Source organism: Cryptosporidium parvum, chromosome 5, assembly GCF_000165345.1.
Source record: "Cryptosporidium parvum Iowa II chromosome 5, whole genome shotgun sequence".
Taxonomy (NCBI): domain Eukaryota; phylum Apicomplexa; class Conoidasida; order Eucoccidiorida; family Cryptosporidiidae; genus Cryptosporidium; species Cryptosporidium parvum.
In genome coordinates this window covers 107,030-123,137 of record NC_006984.1, presented here as the reverse complement: position 1 = coordinate 123,137, position 16,108 = coordinate 107,030, and the positions used below count along the sequence as shown (strand labels likewise).

General features: G+C 24.5%; 9 protein-coding genes across 9 annotated transcripts; 7 read left to right on the top strand and 2 right to left on the bottom strand.

Moving 5' to 3' along the window:
* Positions 1–114: 114 nt before the first annotated feature.
* On the top strand, positions 115–1,230 carry cgd5_490 (conserved hypothetical protein; the record flags this gene model as incomplete). The annotated part of the gene is made up of 1 exon (XM_626009.1): positions 115–1,230. A coding segment is annotated over one exon (1,116 nt), but the record flags the coding sequence as incomplete, so codon positions are not given.
* A 2-nt stretch (positions 1,231–1,232) lies between these two features.
* cgd5_480 (hypothetical protein) lies at positions 1,233–1,955 on the bottom strand (the record flags this gene model as incomplete). Its single annotated transcript, XM_626008.1, has 1 exon — positions 1,233–1,955. One exon carries the CDS (start codon positions 1,953–1,955, stop codon positions 1,233–1,235), a length of 723 nt encoding a protein of 240 aa, XP_626008.1.
* Positions 1,956–2,460: 505 nt separating this feature from the next.
* Positions 2,461–2,994, top strand: cgd5_470 (hypothetical protein; the record flags this gene model as incomplete). The annotated part of the gene is made up of 1 exon (XM_626007.1): positions 2,461–2,994. The coding sequence occupies one exon, from the start codon at positions 2,461–2,463 to the stop codon at positions 2,992–2,994; it is 534 nt and encodes a 177-aa protein (XP_626007.1).
* A 10-nt stretch (positions 2,995–3,004) lies between these two features.
* cgd5_460 (possible alpha beta hydrolase) lies at positions 3,005–4,090 on the top strand (the record flags this gene model as incomplete). The annotated part of the gene is made up of 1 exon (XM_626006.1): positions 3,005–4,090. The coding sequence occupies one exon, from the start codon at positions 3,005–3,007 to the stop codon at positions 4,088–4,090; it is 1,086 nt and encodes a 361-aa protein (XP_626006.1).
* A 1,268-nt stretch (positions 4,091–5,358) lies between these two features.
* cgd5_450 (possible ring domain protein) lies at positions 5,359–6,348 on the top strand (the record flags this gene model as incomplete). The annotated part of the gene is made up of 1 exon (XM_626005.1): positions 5,359–6,348. A coding segment is annotated over one exon (990 nt), but the record flags the coding sequence as incomplete, so codon positions are not given.
* A 722-nt stretch (positions 6,349–7,070) lies between these two features.
* cgd5_440 (protein with 2 CAP (CARP) domains, possible adenyl cyclase-associated protein) lies at positions 7,071–7,622 on the top strand (the record flags this gene model as incomplete). Its single annotated transcript, XM_626004.1, has 1 exon — positions 7,071–7,622. A coding segment is annotated over one exon (552 nt), but the record flags the coding sequence as incomplete, so codon positions are not given.
* Positions 7,623–8,656: 1,034 nt separating this feature from the next.
* Positions 8,657–8,951, top strand: cgd5_430 (70 kDa peptidylprolyl isomerase, putative; the record flags this gene model as incomplete). The annotated part of the gene is made up of 2 exons (XM_001388214.1): positions 8,657–8,830; positions 8,889–8,951. Coding segments are annotated over 2 exons (237 nt in total), but the record flags the coding sequence as incomplete, so codon positions are not given.
* A 340-nt stretch (positions 8,952–9,291) lies between these two features.
* Positions 9,292–13,590, bottom strand: cgd5_420 (hypothetical protein; the record flags this gene model as incomplete). The annotated part of the gene is made up of 1 exon (XM_001388213.1): positions 9,292–13,590. The coding sequence occupies one exon, from the start codon at positions 13,588–13,590 to the stop codon at positions 9,292–9,294; it is 4,299 nt and encodes a 1,432-aa protein (XP_001388250.1).
* A 1,431-nt stretch (positions 13,591–15,021) lies between these two features.
* Positions 15,022–16,065, top strand: cgd5_410 (Rad51; the record flags this gene model as incomplete). Its single annotated transcript, XM_626003.1, has 1 exon — positions 15,022–16,065. One exon carries the CDS (start codon positions 15,022–15,024, stop codon positions 16,063–16,065), a length of 1,044 nt encoding a protein of 347 aa, XP_626003.1.
* Positions 16,066–16,108: the final 43 nt, after the last annotated feature.

Sequence of the window (16,108 nt, the reverse complement as noted above, 5' to 3'; positions counted from 1 at the left end):
AAGTAATAATAATAAATTAAATATTAAACGATTCAAATTACATAATTAAAATAATATACAATAAAACCCATTATTTTAAATAGAAGTTGGAATTTTGTTTGAATTTGGAAATAAAGGGCCAAAAAAAAAAAAAATAGAAATAACAATAATAAAACGATAAAGATGGTTTTAGAGCTTTTCGTAATCATTCTTATAGTAAATTACTTACTTTTGCATTTTCCAAAAATATTAAGAGCAATAAACGGAAGTAATTCAAAGCTTAAATCCTCTAACAGCGTTCTAGGTAAAGGTAAAGGCTGTTTACATATTTCACATAGAGGAGGATCCGAAGAAGTTCCAGAAAACACAACTGTAGCATTTGACCATGCAATAAATAATTGTAGTACAGATATGTTGGAAATAGATGTTTGGCTAACAAAAGATAATTTACTAGTAGTATTGCATGATGAGAACTTATTAAATATTTGTAACATTGACAAATTAGTTGGAGAATTTAATTATGCAGATCTTCCAATGACAAAAGATTCAGAATCATTAACACCATCTTCAGATTTTCTCAACCGTAATGAATGGAAATGTTATCCAAAAAAGTTTTCATCACAAAAGTTAATAACATTAGAAGAGTTATTTCAAAGATATCCTGATACACTAATTTCCGTGGATGTTAAAAATCCTGATAGTAGACTAGCAGTATCTAAAACAGTTGGATTAGTTAGAAGATTTAAAAGAGAGAATAAAACAATGTTATGTTCATTTTCGAATGAGAATATTGATTATTTAAATGAGTATAATAAGAATAAAAATGAACCAGAATTAGTAATATGTATTGGTAAAGATAAATTATTAAAGATCTTACTAGCATATTTTACAGGATTTTTACCTTGGATTCATATAGAAGAACATGTATTATCTTTTCCAATGAGTTATATATTCTTTTCAACATATGGAAGAAAGTTTGCAGATAAGATTTCAAAATATTTTAAATTGAGTAAATATCAATTAAAATATATTGAAGATGAGTTGGTACCAAATATTCTAGTTTGGTTATTTAGTAGGAAGTTATTAATAAGGCATTTACAAAAAAGAGGAATAAGGTGTTTTGCTTGGGTATGTAATAATGAGAAAGAAATGAATATATGTAAAGAGTTAGAATTGGATGGAATAATGTCAGATAGGCCAAATTTACTGAGAGAATATTATATAAAGAATAAAATAAAGCCTTTTAAATAGGTTTATTTTTCTTCTGGATTATATTTTTTATTTAGAGCATTAATAAAAACTTGCATTGGATTTTTATTGATTAATGAATCAAAATTGATATCTAATCCAAGAGCAGTTGAGAGTGTAAATATTTGTTCAGAATATATTGATTCGTCCAATAATCTCATAGTATATTTAACTTGTGGACAATTAATCACTGAGTTAATATCTTGAAGATTTCTTTGATTTGAAGGCATATGCTCTTTAAGTTCTTCAATTAAATCTTGGTCTTGCTTAAGCTCATTAATAATTTCACTTGTTAATATTTCCGATAGTGAGATTCTTCTTTTATTATTATTATTATTGTTCATTTGTTCAAGTACACTCCTTATAGTTTCATTTAAATTATTAGTTATTAACTTTATCTGAGTATTCAAATCATTTATAAGATCATCCAAAATTAACTTGCTATCTTGTATCCAGTAAATACTTAATGGCTTGGAGTTTTTTTTTAATACAAAAACATTATTACTCTTACTTTCCTTAATTATATCAAAATTAATTTCATTTTCTACTATTATTTCATCTTCATTAATTTCTTTATCTATATTATACCATCTGATTTTATGTGTATTTCCATCCAATTCTTTAATAAATTGTAATTTTCCTTTATCAGTACATGCTTTCACAATTTTACCATCCCACGTCATTTTACCCACTTTATATTCTTTAATTACGTGTATTGATTCTTGCATTTCTTTTTTTTTTTAGTTTCTCTCAATAATTAAAAGGATTTAGTATAGGAAAGAATTAGATAATAATTAAAGTAAAAATATTGATGATATAGTAGATTATTTTTATTTCTAATTTGATCTGTATCCGATAAGTTTTCTATTCATATTCGTTTTTTTATTGAAAATTAATAAAAAAAACGAATTGGCGCCTAAAGTCCCCACAAACATTTTCTTTNTTAAATAGTTAAAAGTTTATAATATATTTATTATAATAAATGCAAGAAAACTAGTCAAAAAAAAAATAATAATTATAATAATTTATAAATTAATAATATTAATTATATTATTATAACTTTACTTAAATAATCTCCTTTAGTCTTATAATGGAGATCTTTTCCGATAATAGTAAATATATAAGTGATTTAAAGAAACTTACTTTTGAAGCAGATAAAATAATACAACAACATCAACAGGTGAGTTAAATATTTAAAACCATAACATCAAAATTTGAAATAAATAATTTCACATGATAAAATATTTATTCTATTCATTTTATTTTCAGTTAATTGAACTTGATATTAATTTGAATATTAATAGAGAATCACTATCAGCATTAAGAAGAGAATATAGTCAAATTAATCAATCAAAAAAGAATAATAAAGTTACAACATTACAGGGATTAGAATATAGCCAATTTGATATTTCAAACAAATTATTGAAATTAGGGGATTTTTTTATAAGTACTTCAAATTATATAATACATAAATATTTACTATCAGAAAAAAAGGCAATTAGTAATTTAATTGAACAAGTTAGAGAAGAAAGATATAGACAAGTTGAAAGATTTTTAAATCATCACCCAAATATTCCAGAAAGTTCTTTAAGTGAATTAAGTTTTATTATTAATAGTGCAAAAAAAGATAAATCAAAATTTAATTTGGATAATAATAATAACAATAATAATAAAAATAATAAAATTGGTCAAGATATTAAGTTAGTTCCTGTTTTTAAAATTTTTGAGAAAATTGAAAATTCTATAGACTTGAATTCAGTTGATTAAATATTTTGATATGTCTCAAAATTTTAAAAATTTATTAAGAATTAATGGAATATTCACTTATGTTGAAAGTAATTTCTCATTAACAAAGTATTTAACTCAGGATAATAAGGACTTACAAAATGATCAAGTCTTGATATATATATATAATCATGGATTTCCAGATTACTCAATAGATTATAATAATAATGAGAATACTATTGAATTTCAACTAATAGATAATTATTTATGTCATTCTGAAGCTTATAAATTGGAAATTATTAAAGATTTAATCGATGAAAATATTAAGTTATCTAGATTTTGTGGAAAGATGAGGGATATATGTTTAAGTGAAAACCATATAAATAAGCTCAAGGAAAAAAGTCAAATTGATAAATTTTTATTTGTATCATTTAATACTAATGGAATTGGTAAATTATCTCAAAGAGGTGAATTTTATGACAAAACGTTAACAAAAGATATGTATGATATTGAAACAATAGTAGAATGTTTTTCTAATATATTATTTAAAAATTCAAAATTAATAATGATTGGTATAAGTACAGGTGCATTTTTAACCTTTTCTTATTCAACTAATTATACAAGAAAAGATATAAAATGTGAAAATGAATACTTTATTTCAAATAATAATTTAATTGGTATAATATGTATTGCATGTGTAGATAATATTCCAGAAAGTTATATATTAGATTTTAATAATGAACAATTAAATGAATTTAACGAATTAGGATATACAAAAATTAATACAAAAATACCAATTGTTAAAATTAATCATATAAATAAAATAAAAGATGATTTAAAATTAATTTCAAGAGATTATTTGGAGTCATATAATATATTTCCAACATATAATTTTCTATTAGAAAATAAAGAAAAAGTGGTTAATTATCCAATATTATTAATACATGGTACTGATGATCAATCGGTACCTTTTCAAATGTCATTAAATTTATTAAATTTAAATAATAATTTTAGTAATAAAAACAACAGATATTTAAGACTTTTGAAAATTAATAATGGAAATCATTTATTAACTAATTCAAAACATATAAAAAAGGCACAAAATGAAATTTCAAATTTTGTGTTTGAAATATTATAAGTTTAAGAAATATTTATAAGTTGGTTGATCTAAGTATAGGAGTACTATTAATATTATTGTTATTATTATTATTATTATTATTATTATTATTATTGTTAATATTGCCGTTAATATTTGAATTTTGATCAAGGAAAGAAATAATATTATTTAAATTTATGGTATTGTTTGTAAATACTATTTCATTTTCATTCTCTGGTTAAATATTATTAATTATTTGAAAATTAAAGGGAATGGAAGGGAAGGGGGGAGAGAAAAAAGCTTACCATCAAGATTTACAAGCTTTTCAATTGTAGATAGTTGATTTTCAATTGCTTCTTTTTGATATAATTGAATAGAATCTATTATATTTACTTCAAGCGCATCATCAGTATCTTTATATTTATCAATATTGCAAATACTCAAACATGTTTCTATAATTACGTGTGAATTAAAGAAATAGTATTTATTTATTAAAAAAATTAATAATATTTATTCAGATTAACAATAGTTAAAAAAATGTTGTTAAACATACCTGGTAAAATATTATTAATATCAGAATCCCATGATTTTAATTCTTTTTCATCCAGAATTTTTTCTAAATAGTGAATATGATATATACTAAAATTTGAATCAGAAATCATTCTTCTGAATCTAACCAGTTATTATTTAACTTTAAGTAAATGCAAGTGTGTGCTTTATTATTTTTACATATATTTCAATAACATATAATTGTTAAAAATTACGATTAAACTCAATGCTATTAGTATTATAATAAAATTAAAAAAAAAATACCACTTGAATGTGGCGCCATAAAGTGGCGGTAAATGTGCAATAAATTCAAAATTGAATTTTAACAGGATTTATGGAAGAATAGACTATGAATTATTACTTGTAATGAAATTGAATGAAAATTATTCATTAAATTGTTTATTGTATTTGTATAGAATACTATACTATATGATATAGAAATTTATGTTCATATATAAAAGTAATAATTTATTATATATTATCAATACTTTTCTAATAAATGATTAGCTTATATAAGATAAATATGTGAATATAAATTGCATGGTAATATTATAAAAATATTTTGGGTCATATTTTTAACAAGATAAAGTAAATAACTAGTTATCTCTGGGATTAAATGAATTAACATTAAATTATTAATAAAAGCAATATACATATATTTATATATATATATATATATATAAATATATATGTATATAAATATTTGTGTTTAAGGAGTAAAAACACACTATTTAAGATTAAATTAATAATAATAAAGGTAAATAGTAAACTATACGGTAATTTTACAAATTTTAATGACTGAAAACAACAATAACATTATTATTTTGAGCTCAAGTTCAAGTTCTGAAAGTGAAGGCGAACAAAAAAGAACTGGAAAAATCAGAAAAATCAAGAAAATTATTCAAAATAAAACAACGATAGAAGAAGGTCACACAGAAAATGGTGACAATATTGAATATTCTTCTAATTTAAGCCAACATAAGAATCATAACGTAACATTAACGGCATCATCATCACTATCATCATCATCCTCCTCATCCTCATCCTCTTCTTCTTCCTCTTCTTCTTCTTCTTCTTCCTCTTCTTCTTCTTCATCTTCATCTTTTCAAAATAATTTGTTAGAAGATGTTTATTTGGTAAATGAAGAAAATAATAGAACAGTCATTGAACAATTGATAGAAAACAAGAATGACGATAGTGATGATAATGAGCAAGTTATTGAAGTAATTGATTGCAATAGTAACAGTATTAAAAGAGCAAATACTAATACTAGTAGAAGAAATAATAGAATATCAACCCGTACAAATCCATATTCAACATCATCATCATCAAGAGGATTATTCAATATATCATTAAATGAATTGTCAGAAAATACTACAAATAACTTTCCTTTATTTGGAGTATATTCCAATATTATTAATTTTTTAAATAGCACAATGAATCCTTGTAATATGAATAATCATCAAAATAAGAATCAAGTAATAGAAAAACCTGTCGAATTAACTCAAGAAGAAAAAGAGAAAGCTGCAAAGTTCACATGCCCTATTTGTTTAGAAGATTGGGATAACATTATGTCAAGAACATTAACAATTAATCAGTTTCTCCCCAATATTCGCACTCCTGTTGTTATTACACGTTGTGGGCATCACTTCTGCCTTAATTGTGCAGGAAATCTTGTTCAAAGAAAACAAAAATGTCCAAGGTGTAGAGGAAATCTTACTAAGAAAGATTTTATTAATTTTTATGTCTAAATTTGACTCTTTTTTGTTCTCTATTTCCCCCCCCCCTTTCATATTTAATATAATTCATAAATACACGTATGGCGGTAACATGTATTTTTTAATGTCAATTTTTTTGTTAAAATAATTATCAATATCTTATTAACTCTTTTTACATTTTATTTCTCATTTTTTTTAAATGTATCCTCATTTTTTATTCTTTATTTTCTTCTCTCTATTCCTAAACCTCTATTCCTAATTTCTAATTCTACTTATTCTTCTCTTATTTTAATATAATTAATATCATTTTGTTTTGGCGGGAAAAACCCAAATCTGATAAAATTTGAAAGTATTAAAATCTCAGATTCGAATTACATGCAATTGGATTGAATTAAAGTGAAAGATCTATCAAATTTTGAAATTATACGTAAAGTTTTATTTTCTTAATAGAAATTTAAAAAACCAGAAAACAATTATTAAAATAGTTAGGGATTATAAGAATATCCAAAAATTATTAATTATTTATAAAAAAAAAAAAAAAATCCACTTGGATATTCATAAAGTATTAAATGAATAAAATATTTAATATCTAAATGCATGCAAAAAAAAACCTATAATTGAAAAAATTATATAATTATATAATTTCATTATTTCTTAAATTATTAGTAAATAATAATTTTCTAAATTATTATATTAACTAATATATATACTTATATTTATATGTAAATTGAATTACTTTAAAATAGTTATTTTGAAAATCGCAAATTTATTTGAAAAAAGAAAAGAAAATGAAAGCAGCAAGACAAGTAGTTACAAATGGTAGTCCAAAGGTGGAATTACAAAAGGATACATATCTTGTAGAAAATCATGTAAATTGCGCTGATCCTATTACATTATCAGAAGGAAGTATTAAAAACAAGGTTTCAGTTAGATGCTCTCAAAATAGCAGAATTATTGTTGAACAAAAAGTCAACAGTATTTTTATTGAAAATTGTGTTGGATGTATCTTTCTAGTAAATGGTGTAATTTCTTCCATAGAAATTGTTAATTGTGATGATATTAAATTACAAATGACAGGCATTGTTCCAACTATTTCTCTTGATAAATCAAATAAAGTTAATATCTACACATCCAAAGAAGGAAAGAATGTTGAGGTTTACAGCAGTAAATCAAGTGAAATGAATTTACTCTTTCCAGGAGAAGAAGAAGGTGACTGGAAAGAACTTGCAATTCCTGAACAATTTGTCACTAAATACAATGAAAGTAAGGGCAAATTAGAAAGTATGGTTTCTCCATTGTATGGATAAATAAATTACTTTCAATTAAAATATTATAATTAGTATTAATCTTAACTTGGATTAATATTATTTTATAATATAAATTTCCCACATTACAACTCAACATACCCTTATTTAGATATAAGAAATGAAGAAAATCAAATCAATAGAAATAGTGAAATAATTATTGTGAGAGGAAATTTGTAATGTCTCTACTTGTATGTAATGTTTTCGCTTAATTTCAAACTTGAATTGTATACAGGAAACATATGATTTATATTATAAAAAGAAAAAAAAAGAAAAATAGAGGGAGAAAAAGAATAGTACAGGGAAAGATTGACTACTACTTCGAGCTTGTAACTTTTTGTATTGTTCTATATATATATATACATACATACATACATACATACATCGTTTTCTTCCAATTCTAATTTGTTGTTAGTTACTAAAATTATAGATTTTCTAGCATAATAAAGTATTGATATGTGTATTTCCAATGCTTGATTTACTTTATTCTCTTATATTTTTTTCTAAGAAAAATATTTATTTTTATAAAAGCATGTTCCCGCCATACGTGTTAATCTGTAATATTTTAAGAAAACTCACAATAACTATATATTTTTTTTGCAAATAGTATAAATGGAGACAACAAGGAGTGAGTACGAGTTTTGCCAGAAAATTTTAGATAATTATGACAAATATAATGATTTAATAAAGAAAAATCAAGGATGTAGCCACGATAGAAGTAAAGAAAGAGAATTATATGAAAGATCTACAACTGATAAGCTAAAAGCTATCAGACTATTTTGTGATGTAAGTTGATTTGTTTCTTCCTCCCATCTATTTTGTTTTTTCTTTCTCCTCTTTCTTCCCCACTTTCCATTAATATTATCAATAGAAAGAAATAATGACAAATCTTCTTATTTCATTTATTCTAAATCACAAGATTATCCAAATTCATTCTCTAGAAGTTATTATTCATTTCTTCTTTTTTTTTACAAATTTAATAATATAATTTGCCAATATTTAATACCAATAATAATAATAACTTTTTTAACTTTTAGGAAGGAAATATTAAATACAAAGATAATAAAATTGAAGAAGCAATATTGGAGTACAAGAATGCACTCATTTATGTAGATTATACTTTTCCTGAAAACAAGAATCTAGAGGAAGAATATAACCAACTTATTACACGTATTAATCTCAATTTGTCTGCATGCTTTCTAAAAATTAATGTAAGTTTATTTATTCATTTATTCCATATATTCATATAATAAAAGTTTATAAATATAGGAATTTAATATGGCTATGCTTCATTGTAATAATGTACTAAAAAATGACCCTAATAATATTAAAGTAAGTATAAACTTATAATATATTTTCCATTATACCCTTATTTTATAATTATTTACTTTTTAAATAAATTCCCAATAAATTCTTATTTATAACTTTAAAGGCATTATATAGACTTTCACAAGCTTATATAAATATTTATGAATTTAATAAAGCTATAGAAATTATTGATAAAGTTTTATCCAACCAAATTGATGACAAATCAGCCTTTATTAAACTAAGAAATGATATTGTTTTAATGGAAAGTAAATATAAGAATTCCAATACTGATAAATATAAAAGAATGTTTAATAAAAACTAGAAATGGTTATACTTTATATTTAGTATTTATACTTGTATTTATTTAACTCATATTAACTCTCCAGTTCAAACATGGATGTTGTATTTCACTTGTATTAATGTTATTACTAATTGGACCAGAATTTTGATTATGACCATGACTATTGCTATTATCGTTATTACTATTATTATTATTATTATCAATACCTAAAATTCCTCCTCCAATACTAATATTGTTTCTATTCTTAATATTATTACCATCACATTCGCTAAATACACTGTTAAAATAATCAATTTCATCAATATATAGTCTATTGTTCTTTGTATTTTTATTTGAATGAGTTTCATTTATACCAGAAAGCATTAAATTTGAATTATTTAGTGGAATTTCATTATTATTAGTTAATACCATATGACCTCTTGTATATTGTATATCGTTTAAATTACCTGAAGAATGATTATTATGACTATTATACAAACTGTTTAAATTCTGTTCTTCGTCTATACAAGAATTATTTGTATTCGGAATGTAACAACATACTGATGGTAATGGATGCATTACATTTAGACTGTTATTATTATTATTATTATTATTATTATTATTACTATAATCGATACTTTTGCCATTATTGATTTTATTTTGATTAATATTATCTCTTTCTTCCAATGCTCCATCAATATAATAATAAAAAGAATCATCATTCTTATTGGATTTCTTCTTTAAACTATATAATACATTCTCTGAATAATTTGTCGATGCTGTTGAAGTTGAAGATGGAGTTGGAGTTGAACTATTATTATTAATATTTTGATTATTATATGCTATAATTTTTCCATCATTATTTACCATATTATTCGTTATTACAGCACTAGATGATAGTGGATACCCTCCAATATTACTGTTATTACAGTTGCTATTAGGATGGAATTGTTTTTGTAAATCTTCAATCAAAGCTGAATTCACATTTGAAGTTAAATAGTTACAATTATTCATCTCTGTAATCATTCCTCCTCCTCCCAATAAAATATTTTCTTGATGAATTTGATGAATTGCCATATTATTACCATTATTACCATTATTAATATTATTATTATCATTATTATTGTTATTATTATTGTTATTATTGCTATTATTAATACTGCTATTAATATTAATATTATTATTGCTAATGCTATTATTTAGCCCATTAGTAATAGTTGTTATATCATTTGTATTTATATTAACCCCGTTACTATTACTATTAATAGTACTTGTATCTGTTGTAGAAGAATTTGTATCAATACTTGTATTATTATTATTCAAAGAATTCATTCTGGAAAATAATTCATTTTCATTAATCATATTTATTGAAATCTGATCATTTACTGATTGTGTATTACTATGAATATTTGCATTACTTTCAATAATATTATTGTTACATAATACATCATTAATATTATGACCATTTTCAATTAACTTATTTATAATCATCTGAGATTGTGCCAACTGATCCATAATATTAATATTATTTTCATGACTTGAAATTCCGGAATGCATGACAGTATTCAATCCATTATTTTCAGATGCTAATAAAGATGATGAATTAGCATTCATTATGCTACTATTATTGATATGATGATTATTATTTATATTACTATTAGATTCACCAATAGAGGAAACATGATTTACAACAGAATTACCAATAGGAATTGTAATATTAATATTTGGATGAATACCTGGATTATTATTAATATTACTACTAGTTGTATTGGTAGTAGTGATACTATTATTAACATTAGCAGTATTATTGTTATTACCAAGATTTAAATGAATTGATTGATTTGATGAATTTGATGTATTAGCTGTACTACGACCTCTTTTTGTATGTGGTCTTTTTGAAGAACAACCTCTATATAATAATAGTAACTCTAATTTGGCTTCAATTTGAAAAACACATACTTTTGGTAAAGGAATATCCTCAACGAGAAATTCTGGAAGTGCTAAAGATGTTCTGCTTTTCTTTACATCAATATCTCTTTCTCCATCTGGTATTACTAATTGTGTATGTCTTGTATCCCCTCTTCCTGGTGATAGTAAATTAAAATGTTCATAACTCTTTTGATTATATGGTGGTATTCTAACTAATAGTCCACCAAATCTTAATGCCCTGTATAAATTATCACTATTTAAACATGTTGGTAAATCTATAGTTTGCATATCTTTATCACCATTAACTAATTTTCGAATAATTAATGCATTTTTACCATCCAACCATTTTGCTAAGTATTCATCTGTTAAATCCAGTGGAATCTCAGCAATCTGTCCATCATCATCATCATCATCATCATCTCCTTCTTCTATTCCTTCTGTATAATCAACCAATAAATTACCATTTCCTGTATTGTTATCACTTCCAACAATATTACCAATGCTACCTATACCTTCTCCAATTCGATTATTACAGTCTTCTCTATCCATATTTAATAATAAATTATTATCAACATTACTTTCGTCATGGATCATGTTATTATTACCTGTATTGTTATTACAATTCATACCTAGTAATAGATGATTATCCAAGATTTCATTCTTTCTTTCATTTGCCATTAATGGTATATTACCATTTATTCTTCTTTCTATATGTTTAGATTTACCATTATTAAAATCTAATATATTACCTGACAACAATATATTTTGTTCGTTTACTGTTATTATACCTTCTCCTGTCATTCCCATACTTCCATTCATAAATCCGGATATTTCTGCTTCATCAATTTCATCTCCATTCGGAATTTCTCCAATTACTCCTCCATTCATTGTAGGCAATATTGTCATTGCACAGTTTTTCATTCCAATTTCTCCAATATTTGTATTATATTTAATTTCTTTTCTATTCATTTCCATACTTTCAATTCCAGTATTATTATTATTATTATTGTTATTATTAGTATTACCACTGTTACTAATATTATTATTATTAATATTTGAATTACTAATCATCATATGATGATTATTCATTCTACTAGAAACACGGCGATTACAATATCCTCTTGCTCCATTTGATCTTCTTCCACTATACCCTACTGAATTGTTTTGTTTTCTCAACATATGATCCCTCATAATATTACAGGACTTAATAAGTTGCTGAATAAATCTATTTAAACATTGTACACCCTCATTTAATTGTCTTTGTACTTGTTCTTCTGCTGGATGCAGTCTTCCTGTCTTATAGGCATACGACCAAAATTGTCTATCATATGGAATTTGATTCCCATGTCGTTGCAATATGAACGCAGCAATCTTCCTAGGTAAACCCTCCACTATATTGCTTAACCATAATTCTCTTACTCTTGCTAATATCTTTCTACTATTTGATTGTGCTGGAGTTCCACTAAGATATCCTGATAATAATAACGAGCTATTTTGAATTATATTTCCAACACTAACTCCTGTATTTGTGTAATTCCCCACAGAGTTCCCCAAATTATTATGATTATTATTGTTATTATTATTACCACTGTTATTAGTATTATTATTATTGTTATTATTATTATTATTATTATTAATATTTCCTGGCCCATTCACAATAATATTATTTAAAATTCCTGTTTTTGGATTTAAAGCTAATAAATTTGAGCTAGATGTTGAATTTGGGTTTATTCCTTTGATATTTTGATTATTTTCTGATTCATTTGATTTATTACCTATAATAAAGCTTCCATTCATATCTGAAATAATTTCCTCATCTTTTCGCATATTAATAATATCTTTATTCATACCTGTAGAATATATTGGAGTCGCTATAGACATTGTAGTTACTATAGATTGAGGTGATGAGGCTCCCATTAAATTTTCTGAATCTGTAATGCTTTCATGACAGCCACTATTAATCTGATTTCCTTTACTTTGCATTCCTTTTTCGTTATAATATATTAATAGATTTTCATTTATCATACAATTACAAGTCCTACCATCTTTATTTGAAACATTATTCCCTTTACTCACCGGATAATTGCAGTGATTACAAATCATTTTCCCATTATAAATGCTAGTTCCAATATTGGTATTTTGATTCTGATTTAAGTTATAATTCAAAGTTATATTTTCCCCAGTACAGTAACTGGACAAATAATTCTCAGCCATATCGTTCTTATTATTTTTAAATTGTGGATGCAAAACATTGTCACTAATATTTGCATTACCATTTACTGAGTAATGTCTTGAGATAATTTCATCGTAATCTCCTTTCGGAAGTTGTTCATTATAATTATAAATATTATTAGTTTCAATTGGTCCATTCAATTCTTTATTATTACCATTATTCAAAATAATTACTTTCTCTGTAATTTTTTCATGGTTTATTTCATCCAAGACTGCCTCCATTACTCTCTCTAATCTAATTTAACCAATCTTATCTTTTAAAAAAAAACCTTTTATTGCGAAATATAGCTTACCAAAGCTTCCTGTTAAATTTAGTAATCATTTATTGATAAATATAAATATATATAAATATAAATATAAATAAATATTTATGTATATATAATTATATATATATATATATATATAAATATATATATAATTATAATTTTGATTTTCAGTTATTTTATTTATTTGATCTCAACATTCAATCAAAGATTCATTCAAACTCTTTCAATAAAAGCTGCTTTTTAATATAAACATAGATTAGCAACTATTTTTTTTTTTTTTTGTTTTATTTGAATTAAAGTTATGGTTATTTTCGCAACAATCTTTATTTGTTGAAATCTCTCCTATTGTGAATATTTCCTTTCTTTCCAATCCTCAATATTCCTCCTTTCATTCACTCACTTTATCAACAAACCTCTTATGTATTTTATTTATTTATTTTTCCCCGTTTACGAGATCCAATAATAAGTGCGTAGATATTTAGATCATTTATCCTCGTATTTAATTATTATTTGGTACCTCACTGTATTTAATAAATATTATATTTTCTCCTCACATAAAATGCATAGGATATTTACAAATTATGCATATCTTTATATAATGCACATTATCTATGCATATTTTTTAAGCATATGCGCCACATATTTTGAGTATAGAGCTAATTTTTTTTTTTTTAAATAGATATATAAGTTTCAATATTCAATTAATCATAGTTTTCTCCATTTATAGAAATTTTATTTCTTTTTTCTTTAAAAGAAAAATCTTCAAGACATATTGTTCTTACAACAATTCTTCGTTCGAGCTTTTATTCTTAAATTTGAAAAGCATTATTATAGCAATATCTTCACAAAATAGCCATTCTATTAAATTTTTAAGTTCCTTCTTAAAAAATGATAAATAAATTCTTCAAATCAATTAACATTTTTTTTTTTGAATAATTATTACATCATTGTTAAAAATTGTCCACATGCATCATTGCAATATTACCTATACCGGTGCATGTGAAGCCACATGTGGGGAAATTTGGCGCCACACATTGTATTTGTATTATTTATCGTCTATCAATAAGTTTTTAAGTAAATATCAATTAATTTTATTTAATTGGAGAGAAGAATTTTATCAATAATATTATTAGTTTTCAAATAATAAAGTATAGCTATTATTTATTTGGATGTTAATATTGAATTTACAAATTAGAACTGGCAAACAACTTTATCACTTTTGAAAAGAAATTTTGAACAGACAAAAGTGAATTGAAACATTAAATTTTTATGACAAGTTCTTAAACTAAGAGACATATATAAGGCAAAACATTTTTAAAAGCCTGTGTGTAATTAAGTATTGGAAAAACAAAACTAAAGTTATACTAATTAATAATTAATTTTAAATATGTCAACAATAAACCCAAACGAAATAGTCAATGAAAATAATGAAAATCAAAATAATTTAAATGAAACAGTATATAATGGGCCATTAAAACTGGAGCATCTTCTTCCAAGTGGATTAACAAAAAGGGATCTAGAAATACTCCGTGAAAATGGATATCATACAATAGAATGTCTTGCTTATGCTCCTAAAAAAGCTTTATTGTCAGTTAAAGGAATTAGTGAACAAAAATGTGATAAAATAAAATCTGCATGCAAAGAATTAGTAGCAATGGGATTTTGCAGTGGAACTGAATATTTAGAAGCTAGAACCAATCTAATCAAATTTACAACGGGTTCTAGCCAATTAGATAGACTTTTACAAGGTGGAATAGAAACAGGAAGTATTACAGAAATTTTTGGTGAATTTAGAACAGGAAAAACTCAATTATGCCACACTCTTGCTGTAACTTGCCAGCTTCCTGTTGAACATAAAGGAGGTGAAGGAAAGTGTTTATGGATTGATACTGAAGGTACTTTTAGGCCTGAAAGAATTGTTCAAATTGCTGATAGATTTAACTTGAATGCTTCAGATTGCTTAGATAATATTGCCTATGCCAGAGGATTTAATACTGAACATCAAATGGATTTATTACAATCAGCTGTAGCTATGATGACAGAATCCAGATTTGCATTAATGATTGTTGATAGCGCAACTGCGCTTTATAGATCAGAATATAATGGAAGAGGAGAATTAGCAACTAGACAAAGCCATTTAGGCCAGTTTCTAAGAGCTCTTCAAAAAATTGCGGATACTTTTGGCGTCGCAGTTGTTATCACTAATCAAGTAATGTCAAAAGTCGATGCCATGGCCGCCATGTTCCAAAATGATAAAGTGCCTATTGGAGGTAATATTATTGCTCATGCTTCACAAACTAGATTATTCCTCAAAAAAGGACGTGGGGAGACAAGAATTTGCAAAATCTACGATTCCCCGAATCTACCTGAAGGGGATGCCACATTTTCTATTACAGAAGGGGGTATAAACGACCCTAAAGATGAAAAGTAACTCATTAACTATAGTTTACACAAGTGAGAAGTATTAGAAAGCC